This window comes from Salvelinus fontinalis, chromosome 18 (genome assembly GCF_029448725.1).
Source record: "Salvelinus fontinalis isolate EN_2023a chromosome 18, ASM2944872v1, whole genome shotgun sequence".
Lineage (NCBI taxonomy): Eukaryota > Metazoa > Chordata > Actinopteri > Salmoniformes > Salmonidae > Salvelinus > Salvelinus fontinalis.
In genome coordinates, this window is record NC_074682.1 from 9,709,736 (window position 1) to 9,729,794 (window position 20,059).

A 20,059-nucleotide genomic window follows, 5' to 3' on the forward strand; every position below is an offset into this window, starting at 1 on the left:
AAGATGGTGTGTGACAGCGGTGACTGGCAACTTTTTATCATGCTCCTCTACAAACAGATCATTTGTTTTATCCAACTACATTTCAAATTGCCTGTAGCTGAGGACAGGTGTGTGTTTCAGGTAAATAAATAAAGAAAAATTCTCACAAGTTATAGGGTAACTCCACCACTTTTCAACCTCATATGCATTATCTTTAGCACCAAACAAGTGTCTACATATGTGCAAATGGTGCATTTCTACAGAAATATAGTGTTAAAAAGTTCTACCCTACACTGTGATGTCACAGAGAAGCCTTTTTTATGATCTTAACGACAAATCATAGAAATGCTCCATTTTCACATATGTAGACACCAGTTAGGTGCTGGAGATAAGGATTATAAGGTTGAAAAGTGGTGGTAGCCCATTAACCGCGAACAACCCCTGGCAGTCCATTCCACTGAAAAGAAAACTGTAAGCTATAAGATATCTCAAATTCACCATGCAGACTGGTGAGAGAAAAATAAACTATGGATCATCAAAGAAAATGGTGCATTACATACAGACTTATACACAAAGCCCACAGACTGCAATACCCTGCTACATGCGGATCGTATGCATCCCTTTCCCCCCAAGAATGGTCTACCATATAGCCAGTTATGCATGGTTAAACAAATCTGTAGCCACCAATCATATTTTGACAGCAATGCTAAGAAAATGACAGATAAATGAAAATGAGAGGCAAAAAAGGACAAAACTCTTGATGCTGCAATTAGGAAAATATCTCAAAAACCAAGAGAGGAATTGCTCAAAACTAAACCAAAGAAGAAAAACATCCAGTGGTGTAAAGTACTTAAGTAAAAATACTTGAAAGTACTACTTAAGTATTTTTGGGGGGTATCTGTACTTTACTTTACTATTTATATTTTTGACAACTTTTACTTCACTACATTCCGAAAGAAAATAATGTACTTTTTACTCCATACATTTTCCCTGACACCCAAAAGTACTCGTTACATTTTGACAGGAAAATTGTCCAATTCACACACTTATCAAGAGAACATCCCTGGTCATTCCTACTGCATCTGACATAAATTATGTCTGAGTGTGCCCCTGAGTGTGCCGTCTGGTTTACTTAATATAAGGAATTTGAAATTATTTATACTTTGACTTTGACTTTTGATACTTAAGTACATTTTAGCAATTCCATTTACTTTTGATACTTAAGTACTTTAAAAAACAAATACTTTGACTTTTACTCAAGTAATATTTTGCTGGGTGACTTTTACTTTCACTTGAGTCATTTTCTATTAAGGTATTTTGACTTTTACTCAAGTATACAATTTAGTACTTTTTCCAACACTGAAAACAATGCAACAATCTTTTGCACCAAGTACACCAAGTGTTCAGAGAAAATGAAAGTATTCCTGAAAAAGCACTGGCATACTCTGCAATCAGACAAAAATATTGCACACCTCTTCAAGGAACCCTCAGTGGTGGTCTATAAGCGTAGTCGCAATATTGGGGATAGCTTGGTGAGGTCTGACATGCCCCCTGAGCCCACTCAGACACTCTTGGCACCCATTCCAAAAGGGAACTACAAATATGGCTCATGCACACATGGCAATAGCACTACAAAAACATCCTTCTTCAGACATCCACATACAGGTCAAAAAATCCCTGTTAGGGGTATCATCCCATGCAAGACAAAGGGAGTAATCTATCTCATCACCTGTTCATGTGGGAAAGCCCACATAGGACAAATTAAAAGACAATTAAAACGCACAGCTGAACACCGCAGCTCAATCAGGTGTAAGGACACTGACTATCCAGTAGCAGTTCACTTTGTTGAAGCTAACCATCCCATCTCCTCCCTCAAATACACACTCATTGAGCATGTTACTCTACCAAGGAGAGGAGGTTAACATCGACATCCTACTACTACAGAGGGAGGCCTACTGGATATCCTGTCTAAAAACATTGACCCCTAGTGGTCTGAATATTGACTTTGATCTCAGGTCCTTATTATGAACAATTCTTCTTTATTCTCTCTTTTTTATGGTCTTATAAATGAATATATTCTTTCTACAGCTTATCAGCATACACCCAATATGTTCCCCCTGTTGATGACGCTTACTATGCATTATGGTTGAACCAAAAGATTACATGTAACAAAAATTTAATTGGAAACAATTAAATATATGTGAAATTAAATTAAACAATAATGTATGTTGTTGCTAATATTATGTACAATATCTAATTATGTTCCATATGATAACAATAGCCTAATATATTCTCCATGCTGTAAACTATTGCCTTTCAACAGTTTCACTCAATTCATTCTAATCAACCTAATAATTGACACACCCCTCACTATTGTCATTGGTTGCACTAATTGCACTGTTTGTCTACATAACCTGGTTCCAGCATTCATGACATTACCCCGAGGAAGGCATAGTGGTGTCGAAACGTTGGTGGTTTACCCAATAAATTACTGGGAGTTTATATATATAGTGTGCGACTCTTTTTTTTTTATAGCTTACAGTTTATTCGCCGTTAGTCAGCACCTCTACACTAAATAATTATCTCTGGGTGTGCGCCACCTCATGCTCTTTACTGAAAAGAAAACTGACATGGACAAATCTTTCAGGATATTTAGTGTATACTGCCCTCTATTGGTGACACTTTTGGGTTTTCTGGTTTTAGTCCTTGAGACAGAGTTCTCCAGGCCGAGATGCCAGTAGCTTCTGAATAACGTAAGCCACTTAACACCAAAGCAAATGGTGTGAAAAGATGCGATGTTATATTAAATCAAGTGGCATGATGTATGGCAGGGGTGGCTATCCCTCATCCAGGAGATGTGCTGAGTGTGCAGGCTTTGCTCCAGCCCTGAAGAAACACAATCCTAAAATATGTTTAAGAGCATTCTCAATAACCATACACCAACAAAGATCCTTTCAAACCTTTTCAGTGTCAAAAAAGTTAAGGGGAAATAAAGTTGCACTTTGTGATAATTTGAAAGTTAAACAAAAGCTACAAAATAACATTTTATTTGACAACTTTTATTCTTCTGTCATTCAGACAAGTTGTATCAACCCCTTTCATGAGGACCATTGAGCAATTGGTGAGGTTTGAGGTCATCCTTTGCCAGTAGTAATTTGCTCCTCTCTTGGTGTTAAACTATAAAGCACTTAATTATCAACTACCAAAAAAATAAATAAGTCATTATAAAACCTAAGATTTCAGGGAGAGCATAATGAATATTTGCCTTTTATACCATTCAATAAAATACCAGCCTAGTGATTTCATTTACAAAACGGCACGCACAAGCACAGGATACGATTAACAAAAAAGCAAATAAGCAATACATGCCAAATACATGCAGGAAAGTCTTTATATACACATGAAAGACATGAAAGACAGTTCTGTTAGAATCAATCTTTGACTGGACATTGACAGCCATGGCACTGAGCTTGACTCAACATCAGCTCTAGTTTATCTGTCACACTTGCAGAGTATACATGCATGTATGATTGCACAAACCCACAAGCTTTTCCCTCGTTCAGATATTTTAACCAATTTAGGGTGAACTAAACACAACTGACCAGGCTGAGGATGGTAAAAAGGCAAATCTGTACATCGGCTCTTGAGAAAAAGTGTGGATTTGCCCTTCAGTTCTCTGACCCAGTCCATAAGGTTAGGTACAATTGTAATTGCTTAAAAATGTCCTCCATTTCCTAAGTGTAACTTCAAAAAGGCCTAGAGGGTGAGAGGGACCTCTCACTGGTACTGTCTGTAGTCTCCTCCATAGGAGGGGGCAGGCATGGGTGCTGGCTCCTCAGCAAACTGGGGACCTATAGAAAGGGAAGAGGTGAGAGATGACATCAGGGATAATACATTAATAAGACGACTGGGCAGTAAGCAGTCATTCGTCCATGTTCAATATAAATAACACTATCCAATTCAAGATGGCGGCAGGGCAGTTTTGCTGAGCGTGATGTGTCACACTGTTTCTTTCAAGTGTTACAAGTTTTTATTACTTAGCAAAACCGTTATAGGCTGCGAGACTTGTCATTAAACAGACAAAATCCTACAAGATCAAAGCGTTAAATTGACATCTGCTGGTTTCTACAGGAGATCAAGCAGGTGTGGTGCCCTTCCTGAAAGTCAAGAGAGGATACATCTGTGCTGTGACTGACGGTCCAGACACGTTGGGCCGACTAGCCTTGGATACTCCTCGACTGTCAGGTTTTTTTTTTTAAATCTGTGTTTCGCCATTCTACCGGAATCTTCTGACTCCACTCCTGCCTTGCTGTGCGGTGGAAGCCGGAGGTCGGTATCTGCGCTGTGACATAACGTCTAGATGCGCTGGGCTTCCTAGCCCAGGATACCCCTGCTGGGTGGACTAGCCACCGGTCTACTGTGCCCGCTCTGCCTCATTGCGCTGTAGCCTACTGCAAGGCGACTGGGTGCATTGACCAGACCCACACACTGGGCGAAATACATGTCAGTACATTCCTGCAGCGGCTGTTGAACGTGCTGACAGTTTTAAGGCAACACACTTGCTTTCTAACTCTACTAGACCTGTAGGATACAGCTGAACATTTTTAGGGAATTTAAGGTTTCAAAAGATCGACTCAGTATATATTTTTTCTTTTTGTTTTAGTGACTTGTTGGATTCAGTGGTAAAAATGTGTATTTTTGTACAAATGGTTTTAATTGCTGCCTACATGGGTTATGGCTCATTGCATAGTCTAAATTATCAAAAACAATCTCCCTAACCCAGAGATACCGCTACACCATACTTTGACTGATGGTATAGCAGCTTTTATCTTTCAGAGGGATCCGATTGTGTTACCATTTGACTTCTACTGTGACATGCTCATAAAACTTTCTCATTTACAGGGTTTGGTCTGGCTAAAATCTGTGTTTGTTGTGTCAGATGACCGTAGGTTGGATTATTTTACATTTACATTTACATTTAAGTCATTTAGCAGACGCTCTTATCCAGAGCGACTTACAAGTACATACATTCATACTTTTTTGTACTGGCCCCCCGTGGGAATCGAACCCACAACCCTGGCGTTGCAAGCGCCGTGCTCTACCAAATGAGCTACACGGGACCATTTTAAATCTGCAGAGAGATTTTAGGAAGAAACAAATCAAGGTGTATTATTCTTCTTCTGCTTTTGGTGTCAGGAAACATTCACCTAAACCCAGGCCCATTGGCTATGGATGAACTTCCCACTCCAAATTCATTTTAAAACTAGATCAGGGTTGGGACTGATGCATATTATGGTAAGGAGTTTGATTCCAAAATTGGACATGATATAAGTCTGGGTTCACACTGCTGACCCAGATGTCTTAGTACTGCCCGAGACCTGGCTTAAGAAATCTGTTCTAAATCAGTCTATAGGCTTGGATGGTTATAATGTTTATCGATGTGACCGACAAAGTAAAGGGGGAGGTATAGCAATCTACTGGAGTTGCAATCTACTGCAGAGACAGCCTGCAGAGTTCTGTCACCTATCCAGGTCTGTGCCCAAACAGTTTGAGCTTCTACTTTTAAAAATCCACCTTTCCAGAAATGTCTCTCACTGTTGCTTGTTGTAGACCCCCCCCCCCCAACCACCAGCTGTGCCATGGACACCATTTGTGAATTAATCGCCCCCCATTTACCTTCAGAGTTTGCACTGTTAGGTGACCTAAACTGGGATATGCTTAACACCCCGGCCGTCCTACAATCTAAGCTAGATGCCCTCAATCTCACACAAATTAATAAGGAACCTACCAGGTACAACCCTAAATCCGAAAAACATGGGCACCCTCATAGATATCATCCTTACCAACCTGCCCTCTAAATACACATCTGCTGTCTTCAACCAGGATCTCAGAGATCACTGCCTCATTGCCTGCGTCCGTAATGGGTCCGCGGTCAAACGACCACCCCTCATCCCTGTCAAACGCTCCCTAAAACACTTCAGAGAGCAGGCCTTTCTAATCGATCTGGCCCGGGTATCCTGGAAGGATATTGACCTCATTCCGTCAGTAGAGGATGCCTGGCTATTCTTTAAAAGTGCTTTCCTCTCCATCTTAAATAAGCATGCCCCATTCAAAAAAAATTGAACTAAGAACAGATATAGCCCTTGGTTCACTCCAGACCTGACTGCCCTTGACCAGCACAAAAACATCCTGTGGCGTACTGCATTAGCATCGAATAGCCCCCGCGATATGCAACTTTTCAGGGAAGTTAGGAATCAATATACACAGGCAGTTAGGAAAGCAAATGATAGCATCCTGTAGTATAAACTCCCAAAAGTTCTCGGACACTGTAAAGTCCATGGAGAATCAGAACACCTCCTCCCAGCTGCCCAATGCACTGAGGCTAGGAAACACTGTCACCACCGACAAATCTACGATAATCGAGAATTCTCGTAGGTAAGCATTTTTCTACGGCTGGCCATGCTTTCCACCTGGCTACCCCAACCCCGGTCAACAGCTTTGCACCCCCCACAGCAACTTGCCCAAGCCTCCCCCATTTCTCCTTCACCCAAATCCAGATAGCTGATGTTCTGAAAGAGCGGCAAAATCTGGACCCCTACAAATCAGCTGGGCTAGACAATCTGGACTCTCTCTTTCTAAAATGATCCGCCGCAATTGTGGCAACACCTATTACTAGCCTGTTCAACCTCTCTTTCGTATCGTCTGAGATCCCTAAATATTGGAAAGCTGCCACGGTCATCCCCCTCTTCAAAGGTGGAGACACCCTAGACCCAAACGGTTACAGACCTATATCTATCCTACCCTGCCTTTCTAAAGTCTTCGAAAGCCAAGTTAACAAACAGATCACCAACCATTTTGAATCCCACCGTACCTTCTCCGCTATGCAATCTGGTCATGGGTGCACCTCAGCCACGCTCAAGGTCCTAAACGATATAACCGCCATCGATAAAACACAGTACTGTGCAGCCGTATTCATCGACCTGACCAAGGCTTTCGACTCTGTCAATCACCTCATTCTTATCGGCAGACTCAACAGCCTTGGTTTCTCAAATGACTGCCTCGCCTGGTTCACCAACTACTTCTCTGATAGAGTTCAGTGTGTCAAATCGGAGGGCCTGTTGTCCAGACCTCTGGCAGTCTATGGGGGCGACAAAGGGTTCAATTCTCAGGCCGACTCTTTTCTCTGCATACATCAATGATGTCACTCTTGCTGCTGGTGAGTCTCTGATCCACCTCTACGCAGACGACACCATTCTGTATACTTCTGGCCCTTCTTTGGACACTGTGTTAACTAATTTCCAGACGAGCTTCAATGCCATACAACTCTCCTTCTGTGGCCTCCAACTGCTCTTAAATGCAAGTATAACTTAATGCATGCTCTTCAACCGATCGTTGCCCGCACCTGCCCTAATATATGAACAACTACAAATATCTAGGTGTCTGGTTAGACTGTAAACTCTCCTTCCAGACTCACATCAAGCATCTCCAATCCAAAATTAAATCTAGAATCGGCTTCCTATTTCACAACAAAGCATCCTTCACTCATGCTGCCAAACATACCCTCGTAAAACTGACTATCCTACCGATCCTTAACTTCGGCTATGTAATTTACAAAATAGCCTCCACTCTACTCAGCAAATTGGATGCAGTCTATCACAGTCCCATCCGTTTTGTCACCAAAGCCCCATATACTACCCACCACTGCGACCTGTATGCTCTCGTTGGCTGGCCCTCGCTTCATATTCATCGCCAAACCCACTGGCGATACCCACTGGCGACCCACCCATCTATAAGTCTTTGCTAGGTAAAGCCCCGCCTTATCTCAGCTCACTGGTCACGATAGCAGCACTCACGCGTAGCACGCGCTCCAGCAGGTATATTTCACTGGTCAACCCCAAAGCCAACTCCTCATTTGGCCGCCTTTCCTTCCAGTTCTCTGCTGCCAATTACTGGATCGAATTGCAAAAATCACTGAAGCTGGAGACTCATATCTCCCTCACTAACTTTAAGCACCAGCTGTCAGAGCAGCTCACAGATCATTGCACCTGTACATAGCCCATCTGTAAATAGCCCACCCAACTACCTCATCCCCATATTGTTATTTTTTTTGTTGCTCCTTTGCACCCCAGTATCTCTACTTGCACATTCATCTTCTGTTCATCTATTACTCCAGTGTGTAATTGCTAAATTGTAATTATTTCGCCACTATGGTCTATTTATTGCCTTACCTCCCTAATCTTACTTAATTTGCACACACTGTAGATAGACTTTTCTATTGTGTTATTGACTGTACGTGTGTTTATTCCATGTGTAACTCTGTTGTTTGTGTCGCACTGCTTTGCTTTATCTTGGCCAGGTCGCAGTTGTAAATGAGAACTTGTTCTCAACTGGCCTACCTGGTCAAATAAAGGTGAAATAAAAATAAATAGCCATCTATATTAAAGACAGGTGTGGTTACTGAACTAAGGTCTTTATCTAAACCAAAACAGTTTGAGTTTTTAGCATTGAAACTGCAGTTATCAAAAGCTGTGAACTTAGATTTGAAAGGACGTTATTGACCTCCATCTGCTAAAGTAGAATCCCTGGATTCTCTGGCTGAACTGATGCGTGGTTGGGGGGGGAAATGAAATGGTCCTTATGGCCAATTTAAACTGGGATTGGTTATCTCCAAACTCCGAGGCCAAAAAACGACTGTGCAATACATAAACTTTTACTAAAATTATAAATGCAGTCACAAGACTCAATCCCAAAGACATCTAAGTCAACACTTATTGACGTTATTCTAACAAACAATCCGCATAAATACTCAACTGTTGGTATTTCCGCTAACGATTCAAGTGATCATTGTGCAGTTGCTTGCATTAGAGACACCAAAATCCCCAAAGTGCCCTCTCGGTTCATACTCACACGAAATTGTAGGCAGTTCGGTGAGCAGGATTCCTGCATGAACTTTATGCATGCAACTGGGATAGGATTGTGCTTATTCCAGATATCGAAGAGGTATTCTCCGATTTTCATTCTATAAACACACCCCTCTCATAAAGTACAGGGTAAGAGGTAGAGACAATCCCTGGTTTACAGGGGAATTATCTGATTTGATCCAAAAACTAAATACACAAATGGGCCAAAGCCAGAAAGGGTAATTCCCAGACTGAATGGCAGTTATTCAGGGCACTGAGAAATAAGTGCACCTTGCTAATACGGAAATGCAAATCTAGCTTCTACTTCTACTACGAATCTACCAAGGCAAACCTCAATAATCCGAAATTATGGACAACCATTAAACCCATGAATGCTAACACAAACCACTCTGGTCTTGCGCTGAAGTTGACCTCAAATTCAATGGATGTGACTGACAAGAATAAACTTGACATGTTTAATGAGCATTTTGCTAAAGCTGGGCATTTACTTGATAATGAACTCCTTCCTAACATCTCAAATGAGGAGGTGAATGAAACTGCCACGTCGCCCTATGGTTCATCTATTTCATTTTACTGAGATTGAGCTTTCAGAAGTTGTAAAGGAACTCAAAATCTATTAATATTAAGAAAGCAGCCCGGATGGCCCGTATGAATTAAACACATATTTTCTCAAAGTTGGTGCAGAGATCATTGGTGCCCCTCTTTCTCATATTTTAAATATTTTATTGGCGAGTAATACCATTCCAAAAGTCTGGAAAACAGCCCATGTCACGCCTTTACATAAAAGGTAGAGATCCGTCCCAGTTGGATAACTATCGTCCCATATCTAAACCTTCTGCACTGGCAAAAGTTTTAGAAAATCTTGTGAACTCACAGTTGAAAGACTTTCTTTATAATAACTCAGTTATCTCAATTCCAGTCGGGTTTTAGAGCCAAGCATTTCCTTCGCCTCCAATCCCTTTCCATGCGTGGAACGGATGTTGGTGGGCCTAGGTCTACATAAGGGTGCTAATTTTAAAAAAAATCCCAGAAGCTCTGACGAAGGCTTTGAGGCCGATACGTAAGCTTATTAAAGATCAGTGATACTATCAAGAGCAGTGTGCGGTTTCCTTTTTCATTCATCTTGTTCAACTGTTGCCATGCATCTGCAAAAAGTTTGCTCAGATGTGCGAGTGCCTTTTGAATTTTGAGAGCCAAGCATAGTACAATTACTGCTGTAAGTAAGGTTGTAGGTGATATTCTAGATGCTCAGGACCAGAAAAATCACAGTGTTTCACTTTTTATTGACTTATCGAAGGCCTTCGACACTGTTGCCATGTCCAGCTGTTGAAAAGACTAAAAAAGGTTGGTTTAAGTGTTGATGCATTGGATTGGTTCCTGAACTACCTTTCTGACAAAACACAGCTCAGGAGGGTATGAAATCTGAGTTTCAAAGGCAGCTTTTCCAATTGAAACTTGGAAAACAACATTTATGGTTCTCTTTCCTGAAAGTAAACAGATGGAGTCACTTGCAGGTTTGAACTATAACAGGCCAGCAAATTGATAGAGTCTCCTCCTATAAGTATCTTGGGATTTGGTTAGATGAAAAGTTGAATTTTAAACAGCACATTGATAACTTGACTACGAAACTGAAGTTGAAATTGAGTTTCTATTTCATGAACAAATCTTGCGTTTCAATGTTAGAAAAGAATGTCAGAAAAGATCTTGTTCAAAGCACTTTTTTTAAATCAGTGCTGGATTATGGTGATATTGTCTATATGCAGGCCTCAGAAAGTACCTTAAACTCTATACACGGTTAATCATGGTGCTTTAAGATTTATTACAAATGCTAGATCACTTACCCATCACTGTGATTTGTATGCTATGGTGCAATGGACCTCTCTCTCCACTAGGAGGCTAAAGCACTGGTACACTTTAATGTGTACAAAGCATTGATGGGACAACTCCCTTTGTGTCTTTGTTCTTTACTGACCAGATCAGTCACTCAATATAGTCTTCGTTCACAGTCGCTGTTGTCCTCGTCTATTCCTAAGGCTAGAACTGAGATGGGACAATCTTTTTCCCATAATGCCCTGTCATCCTGGAACATACTTCAGAAGATTTTAAAGTTAGGGGAGTTAGTGTCCTTGCCTGTTTTTAAGACTCTGATCGACAACACCCTTTGTGATAACTGCAGTTGTTTCTAATCTTCAATTGTATCTTTAACTTGTGACACTTTGTCTTTTGTATGTATTCTGTAATGTTGTATGGACACGCTACTATTTCCCTGTTTTGCATACTTGCCAGGTCGTCCTCGCAAAAGAGGTTTTTAACCTCAAATGGGGTTTACCTGGTTAAATAAAAGGTTAAATAAATTAAATAAAACATTTGCACTCCCTATAACCCTTCATTGTAGCCCTGTAAATCAACTACAGCATAAGACAGCATTCCTCAGAGGGGTACACTGACCAGTTGGGAACTGTGACGAAGCAAATCTAGTGAGCAGGATTCCAGCTCCCTCTATCAATGCCAGTAGTATACCTCCCATTGCAGCAGAGCCTACCATGGCCACTGGTCCATCTGAGGACAAACAATAAAGGAATCAGTACAACATAGACAAGCAATTAGTCTTTACAGTACACCAACAAACAAACAAAATACAACATTTACATTGAACAAACACTGGGTCTACGTGAACGCTCTGAATTTACAAGCCCATGTTGTATGTTAAGCACGCGGAAATACATAAGTGTGTTCAACAAGGAACCAATGGTGAACTTTGTGCTAAAGTTATTGTAAGATAGCTGTATAAGGGCAATTTTGTTTGTATGAGTATGTGTGTGAAAGTGTGACAGAAAAACAGCGCGAGGGCCCCTTCACAGCAATGCCTGTCTTAAAATGTGAATTATTAAACTAAATCACTCACTTCTTGCTGCGAGGATGGCTCCAGTCATGGCCCCGCTTGTGATGGAGTTCCAGGGGTCCTCTTTCCCCCGAACCTTTACCAACCCACAGTCAATCATGGAGAAGAGGCCTCCCCATACTGCAAAGCTACCTACAATACAACATAACATCATTCGCGCGGTTTCAGACAAAAGCAGGCAACAATGACCTGCAGTCTGAAAACAAAAGAACCAAATAAGCTTGAACTGGACATGCACTTACCCCCCAACTGTGGGGCTCTGGTCTTGATGGCTGTCATGCTACCTTTCAATCTGTGGCTCATCCCCTGAGAACAAAAAGAAGATGGCATCAAAACTCCTCATTCTTCACACCTCACTATGCCCAACCCATTCAGCACAGTGCAAAATTCAGTCTCTAATTGACTTAACTGTTCCTTCATATCCCATAGGCTCGCTATATCAAACATAGCTGTCAACTTACATTTCACAAAAATATAAAACACAACATGCAACAATTTCAACAATTTGGATAAGGAAATTAGTCAATTGAAATAAATTCATTAGGCCCTAATGTATGGATTTCACATGACTGGGAATACAGATATGCATCTGTTGGTCACAGATACCTTAAAAAAGGTAGAGGCGTGGGTCAGAAAACCAGTCAGTATCTGGTGTGACCCCCATTAGCCTCATGCAGGGCGACATCTCCTTGTGGCCTGTAGAATGTTGTCCCACTCCGCTTCAATGGCTGTGCGATGTTGTTGGATATTGGCAGGAACTGGAACACACTGTTGTACACGTCGATCCAGAGCATCCCAAACATGCTCAATGGGTGACATTTCTGGTGAGTATACATGCTGTCATGTAAACATCTTCCTAGCGAGAAATAGTTTCCAACCGTTCTGATTGTGACATCATGCTGTGAAATTTCTCTCAGTATGAGAAAGATCCCAGTTCAATAAATGCACGCCATCTCTTTATGTGGATGGCTGAGCTCGTGCAGATGTTTCTCACACCCTCCCTCAAACTCGAAAAACTTGTGAGAAGCAAATCCGCGTGCCCACATCTGCCAATCCATGGTGGCCAGGAGTATTGACTTTGACCAATCACAAGCTTGTTGCGGCGTGAGGTCAGCATGTAACTACACGGAATCGCATGTCAAAGTGCTGAGGGTTGATGTGAGGAGAGATTTTTTGCAAAGACTTGGGCGACTACGTTTTCGATTGACAGTGCATACATTTCTTAGTTAACTTGTTTGCATAGCTAGCTAAAACTGCACACCTCTAAGAACAAGCCAACCAGCTAATTATGCTTGTTACCTAGCCAAATCAAGGGTGAGGGGGTGTGAGAGAAACATCTCCACGAGCTCAGTAATCCACAGACGCGTTCAATTATTGACTGGAAACATTTTCACACTGTCTAGATTTTTACATGACACATGCCATGGAATAACTGTGACATGTTCAGCTTCCAGGAATTATGTGCAGATCCTTGTGACATGGGGCCCGTGCATTATCATGCTGAAACATGAGGGGATGGCGGCGGATGAGTGGCACGACAACGAGCCTCGGTATCTCGTGTGCATTCAAATTGCCAACGGTAAAAAGCAATTGTGTTCGTTGTCCGTAGCTTATGCCTGCCCAACCCATAACCCCACCATGGGGCACTCTGTTCCCAACGTTGACATCAGCAATCCGCTCGCCCACAAAACGCCATCCAAGCTGTCTGCCACCTGCCCGATACAGTTGAAACCGGGATTCATCCATTAAGAGCACACTTCTACAGCGTCCCAGTGGCCACCGAAAGTAAGCATTTACGCACTGAAGTCGGTTACGACACCAAACTACAATCAGGTCAAGACACTAGTGAGGATGACGAGCACACAGATGAGCTTCCCAGAGACGGTTTCTGACAGTTGGTTCAAAAATTCTTCGATTGTGCAAACCCACAGCAGTTTCATCAGCCATCCGGGTGGCTGGTCTAAGACGACCACAAGGTGAAGAAGCCGGATGTGGAGGTCCTGGGCTGGCGTGGTTACACGTGGTTGTGAGGCCAGTTGTACGTACTGCCAAATTCTCCAAAACGAAGTTGGAGGCGGCTTATAGTGGAGAAATTAACATTAAATTCTCTGGCAACAGCTCTGGTGTACATTCCTGCAATCAACATGCCAATTGCACACTCCCTTAAAACTTGAGACATCTGTGGCATTGTGTTGTGCAACAAAGCTGCACCTTTTAGAGTGACCTTTTATTGTCCCCAGCACAAGGTGCACATGTGTAATGATCGTGCTGTTTAATCAGTTTGTTGATATGCCACACCTGTCAGGAGAATGGATTATCCTGGGAAATGCTCACTAACAGGGATGTTAACAAATTTGTGCACAAAATTTAAGAGTAAATCTTTTTGTGCGTACGGAACATTTCTGGGATCTTTTATATCAGCTCACGAAAAACATGGGACCAACACTTTATATTGCGTTTATATTTTTGTTCAGTGTCATTTTGCACAAGGGGGAATTTATTGGCATGGCTGAACTTACTGCAGGTGAATTTCTAAAGCCCTTGACAGCCTGGAAGATCCCTCCTCCAATGGCCCCCATGGTGAAAGCACCCCCACAGTCGTCCACGATTCTCCACGGACTGAAAAAACACAGTACACACACAGGCAGATAAACACACAGGTCTTTACCAGTTTGCTTCAGGGTCATAGTTGCATTTAAATGCATGATACATAGCTAGCTAGTGTAAAGTAGCCTGAAGGCTTGTGTCAACTGGCTATTAAAAGTGTGTGATTGTCACCTAGTAATGTTAGATAACGGTAGGCTAGTGTTGCACTGTATACCGGTACCACGGTAATATCATGGTACCAAAACGTCATGATACTTAGAACATTTTAGAAAACCATAGTTTCATATGACACTACCACACGTTTAAGCCCTACCGATCCAAAGATCCAGCTGTCGCCTGTGATAAGATGGTTTATAAGTGGTCAGTTAAATTTGTTAAGCAACTAGTCTCTTGTATGCGCCAGTCCAAAAATGCCCACATCACTTTCAGGCGCAGCTCACATGTGGCAGCTGTGATCAGCCAGACTCATCCCCTACCAGGCTTCACTCAAAGGTTATCTCTGTCCATTCTTCCTGCGCATCTACAGCGCACTCGGAAATTATTCAGACCCCTTGACTTTTTCCATATTATTGAAAATAATTTGAAAATGGATAAAATTCTTTTTGATCACCATCAATCTACACAATATACCCCAGAATGACAAAGCAAAGAGGTTTTTAGAAATTTTAGCAAACTGTAATATCACATTTACATAAGAATTACGACCCTTTACTCAGTACTTTGTTTGTTTACGAAAAAACTTTTTACCACTTTTTCTCCCCAGTTTTGTGGTGTCCAATTGGTAGTTACAGTCTTGTCTCATTGTTGCAACTCTGGAGAGGTGAAGGTCGAGAGTCACGCATCCTCAAACACAACCCACAGCTTCTTGACACAATGCCCGTTTAACCCAGAAGCCAGCCACACCAATGTGTCAGAGGAAACACTGTACACCTGGCGACCGTGTCAGTGTGCATTGCGCCCAGCCGCCATAGTCGTTGCTAGAGCACGATAAGAACATCCTTGCCGGCTAAACCCTCCCCTAACCCGAACAACGCTGGGCCAATTGTGCTCCGCCCCATGGGTCTTCCAGGCCGCGACAGAGCCTGGACTCGAACCAGGATCTCTAGTGGCACAGCTAGCACTGCGATGCAGTGCCTTTGACCACTGCGCCACTCGGGAGGCCCTACTCAGTACTTTGTTGAAGCACCTTTAGCAGCTATTACAGCCTCGAGTCTTCTTCCGTATGACGCTACAAGCTTGGCACAAATGTATGAGGAGTTTCTCCCATTCTCCTCTGCAGAGCATCTCAGGCTTTGTCAGGTTGGATGGGGAGCGTCATTGCACAGCTATTTTCAGGTCTCTCCAGAGATCTTCTATCAGGTTCAAGTCCAGGCTCTGGCTGGGCAACTCAAGGACATTCAGAGACTTGTCCCGAAGCCACTCCTGCTTTGTCTTGGCTGTGTGCTTAGGGTCGTTGTCCTGTTGGAAGGTGAACCTTTGCCCCAATTTGAGGTCCTGAGCGCTCTGGAGCAGGTTTTCATCAAGGATCTCTCTGTACTTTGCTCAGTGTATTTTTCCCCTCGATCCTGACTAGTCTCCCAGTCCCTGACGCTGAAAAACATACACACAGCATGATGGTGCCATCAACATGCTTCACCTAGGGATGGTGCCAGGTTTCCTCCAGACGTGACGCTTGGCTTTCAGGCCAAAGAGTTCAATCTTGGTTTCATCAGACCAGAGAATCTTGTTTCTCATGGTCAGATTCCTTTAGGTGCCTTTTGGCAAACTCCAAGCGGGCTGTCATGTGCCTTTTACTGAGGAGTGGCTTCCATCTGGCCACAAACACAAAGCCCTGATTGGTGGATGGTTATCCTTCTGGAAGGTTCTCCCATCTCCCCAGAAGAACTCTAGAGCTCTGTCAGAGTGACCATCGGGTTCTTGGCCACCTCCCTGACCAACGCCATTCTCCCCCGATTGCCCAGTTTGGCCGGGCGTACAGCTCTAGGATGAGTCTTGGTGGTTCCAAACTTCTTCCATTTAAGAATGATGGAGGCCACTGTGTTCTTGGGGACCTTCAATGCTGCAGAAATGTGTTGGTACCCTTCCCCAGATCTGTGCCTCGACACAATCCTGTCTCGGAGCTCTACGGACAATTCCTTCGACCTCATGGCTTGGGTTTTGCTCTGACATGCACTGTCAACGGTGGGACCTTATATAGACAGGTGTCTGCTTTTCCAAATCATGTTCAATCAATTGAATTTACCACAGGTGGACTCCAATCAAGTTGTAGAAACATCTCAAGGATAAACAATGGCAAAAGGATGCACCTGAGCTCAATTCCAAGTCTCATAGCAAAGGGTCTAAAATACTTATGTAAAGGTATCTGGGTTTTTTTGCAAAGATTTCTAAAAAACATGTTTTTGCGTTGTCATTATGGGGTATTGTTTGTAGATAGTTTAAGTTGGGAGTAGTGTGTGTATGTTTGTGGTAGAGAGAGTGGTGTGTGTGTGCTTATGAGAGAGGGAGACAGAGTGGCTAAATCCCAAATCACCCTCTTTCCTTCCCCTCTGCCCTCCATTTGCAAGCTCCTCTTTCATTTGCACAAGTGTCCCAAAGCTGAGGGAGTGAAAATTATCGAGGGTGTAGGGGCTAATTAGCCCCTCCGGTAGGCACTTCGACTGAGACTGCAACGCTGCTGGCTTCATAGCGAAGTGGAATCCCATAAGGCACGGCGGTATTGTTTTGTTTGCACAATTTCTTACAAAATAATGGAGCGGCTTGCCTATTTATTTGATACGTGCATTTGTTTATGTATGATGTCGAGACTTGACACGTTTAACAAATTAAATATTTAGCTGTTACTGAGGTTTATATTTCGTAAAACGACAGGGAGGATTTGTTCATTTGAATTTCTTGTTCTTTTTATTATTGAAATGGAGAATATGAATTACATCATTCAAGTCACGAGTGTGTCCCGAAGTTGATGGGTTTATTGATCTCCTCAACCACTCTCTGGAAGTCCCCCACAATGACTTCAGACACGTACCAACAAATGTGTGAGGGAGTGTGTGTGTGTGTTAACTGAAGAGTAAAGAAGGTTTCATGCAGTGTGTTCCCCTTACTGCCACAAGGACATACAATTAATTATGCATGTATATTCCTTCCCCAATACATGTCAGACATGCTTTTAAGTTATGTACCCAGTAGGTCCCTCAGGTCCTCTGGCACTGGCCTTTGAACTATCCCAAAGCCCAAGAGGCATGGAGGCAGCCTTTAGTTATTATGCCCCCAGCCTCTGGAATAGCCTGCCACAGAACCTGAGGGGGGCTGAAACTGTGGACATATTTAAACGATATCTTAAAACTTATTTTTTGCTTTGCTTTAGGTGCCTTTTTAGTTGTTCAGTTTGTGTCATTATTTTTGTTATTTCTTATAGTAAATATTTCAGCTTTTATTTTCCTTGTTTTTTTTCCTGTAAAGCACATTGCGTTGCATGTCTGAAATATGCCCCCCTCCCCCATTGTATCGCGATACTTGGCCTGGTTTCGTGACAAGACTAGTAGCAAAGTTGTGCTAGTATGCTAATTACCTAGTTACTGTAGCATCTTGAAAGGTAGCTAGTAACACAGCACATTATCTTACCAACTATAGCTAGCATATCACATTAGCGAGTGGACTAACAGTTATCATTCACTTACTATCGGTGTCTGATAATTACTTAATATATATATAGGCTTATCAGGAGGCTTATAGGCTTATGAGGGAGCATGCAGACGTGTCGTTACATCATACATTGTAAATTGATTGAACTAGCAGCAGGGCTAACTACATGGGCAGTAGGTAGTTACAAAGCAAATGTGGGAATTATTCAGATTCATTTGTGGTGAATAGTGTGTATCACGCGACGTACACGTGAAATCACAGATAAGCCTTTGACATATCAAACAACAGCGCCTGAACGCTCAACAAGGTCACTGAAGTGGGCTAACAACTCAGTTAGCTAGCATCTTCGGAGTCGGACGGTTCAGGTGTTTCAAATATTCGTTTGGATTAAAGATATATTTCATGTATATTTGAACAGATTATATCGCTGTGCTGTTACGACACCAGCAACACTGTGTTGCAATTTAGTTCACTAGAAGCTTTCACTCACCATGGCTCCCGTGCGTATTCCTCCATTTTGTTCTTTCACTGTTCCATTCTGACGTAACTGGCGCGTTCAAAACAACTGGGAACTCGGTAATCTCTGCGTTCAATGCCGCATTCGAAACAACTGGAAACTGGGAAATCTCTGACTTCAGTGCGTTCATGACAACTGGGAATTCCAAGTCAAGAGCTCGGGCCTCTTTCTAGAGCTCTGACTTTCCAACCTGAAGATCAATGACGTCATTATTTTACCTCGTTTTTTTAGAGAGTTCCCAGTTATCTTGAAAGCGCCAAACAACCGGAGGAAGAGGACATTTCTTATTTAACTAGGCGAGTCAGTTAGGAACAAATTGTTATTTACAGTGATGGCCTAGGAACAGTGGGTTAACTGCCTTGTTCATGGGCAGAATGACAGATTTTACCTTGTCAGCTCGGGGATTTGATCTAGCAACTTTTCAGTTGCTGGCCCAACACTCTAACCACTAGGCTACCTGCCACCCAAATATCACAAAATAAATAAAAACATATTTTATTTGTGCATTAATTTATCTTAACTAGGGCTTTACAGCAAAGACTTAGGTTAGTTAAATCCTTTTGTAATTCCACTTAACAATGGCTTATCAACTTTCAACTTTTTAGGGTAATCAAAGACATTACCATGAACAATATTTTGTTTGAAAGAATAAGGAAACTATTAACAATTCACTTTTTTGACTATGTAACGCTAATGCTTAAAATAACCCTAAAAATCTTCTCATGGACTAAAAGTCAGATTCACTCCAAATTTGGTCTTTGGACTTATTCAAAGATGGCCACAGTACACCAGTAGACGCATATTAGCACATATGCTAATATGCAACAAAAAAAATATTCTCATAAACCATAGGATCAAATTACACTAAACTTTGTTTGAAAAAAGCTAAGGGGTTGGTCAAATGATGACTGAGTTATTGACAAATGTCCATTTAAACCACTGTAAATCCACTCCACTTGAAACTTGTCATCGCTGTCATGGATGTCCCTAAGGCAAACCACACTGAATTTGGTATTTATATCTCAAAAAACAAGGAAACTATTAACTAATTCTTTGCATATATTACGATAATGCTCAAAATCATCTGCATTCGTCTTCTCCTCATGAACCATACATCAGCTTCACTCCAGATTTTGTATTTAGACTCTGGATTGCACATAAAGGAAGATAGTTCTTACATTAAAGAGTGCTTGCTTGGTTATTCAGTTGATCTTGTGTCCTTTCTGTCATCCTGTGAACCCCGTTCATTGCTGCTCGCAGCTATATTTTTATTTCTATTGTTTTATCTTCATCGATAACTTGTCACTAAAATAGAAATAAACCAAGGAAAAACTCTACGCCCTATGGCCAGAAAAAAACTTGTGTCCCTTTTAGATTTGAATTGATATTCTAGTTTGCCAGCTAGATCTCCAAATACTTTTTGGTTAAATGCTCTCCAAAGACCAAACTCTTTCTTTATTCTCTCATTTAAATTATTCAGGCCAGAGTTTT

The 20,059-nt window shown here is 42.0% G+C and overlaps 1 protein-coding gene across 1 annotated transcript; it reads right to left on the minus strand.

The window, feature by feature from the left end:
- Window positions 1–3,017: 3,017 nt before the first annotated feature.
- LOC129814924 (mitochondrial import inner membrane translocase subunit Tim17-A) lies at window positions 3,018–18,652 on the minus strand. The gene is made up of 6 exons (XM_055868082.1): window positions 18,542–18,652; window positions 14,322–14,421; window positions 12,045–12,108; window positions 11,806–11,934; window positions 11,349–11,459; window positions 3,018–3,830 (listed from the first exon to the last, which is right to left on the minus strand). The coding sequence occupies exons 1-6, from the start codon at window positions 18,565–18,567 to the stop codon at window positions 3,757–3,759; spliced, it is 504 nt and encodes a 167-aa protein (XP_055724057.1). The 5' UTR covers window positions 18,568–18,652; the 3' UTR covers window positions 3,018–3,756.
- Between the last annotated feature and the right edge of the window lie 1,407 nt (window positions 18,653–20,059).

What these genes read in the sequence shown, in the direction of transcription:
- LOC129814924 (XM_055868082.1), bottom strand. Translation starts at nt 18,567, where the DNA reads ATGGAGGAATACGCACGGGAGCCATG. An exon ending in GAATACGCACGGGAGCCATG is followed by an intron (nt 14,422 to 18,541) that starts GTGAGTGAAAGC and finishes GTGTTTTTTCAG; the next exon opens with TCCGTGGAGAATCGTGGACG. An exon ending in TTCGTCACAGTTCCCAACTG is followed by an intron (nt 3,831 to 11,348) that starts GTCAGTGTACCC and finishes CCCTTTCTATAG; the next exon opens with GTCCCCAGTTTGCTGAGGAG.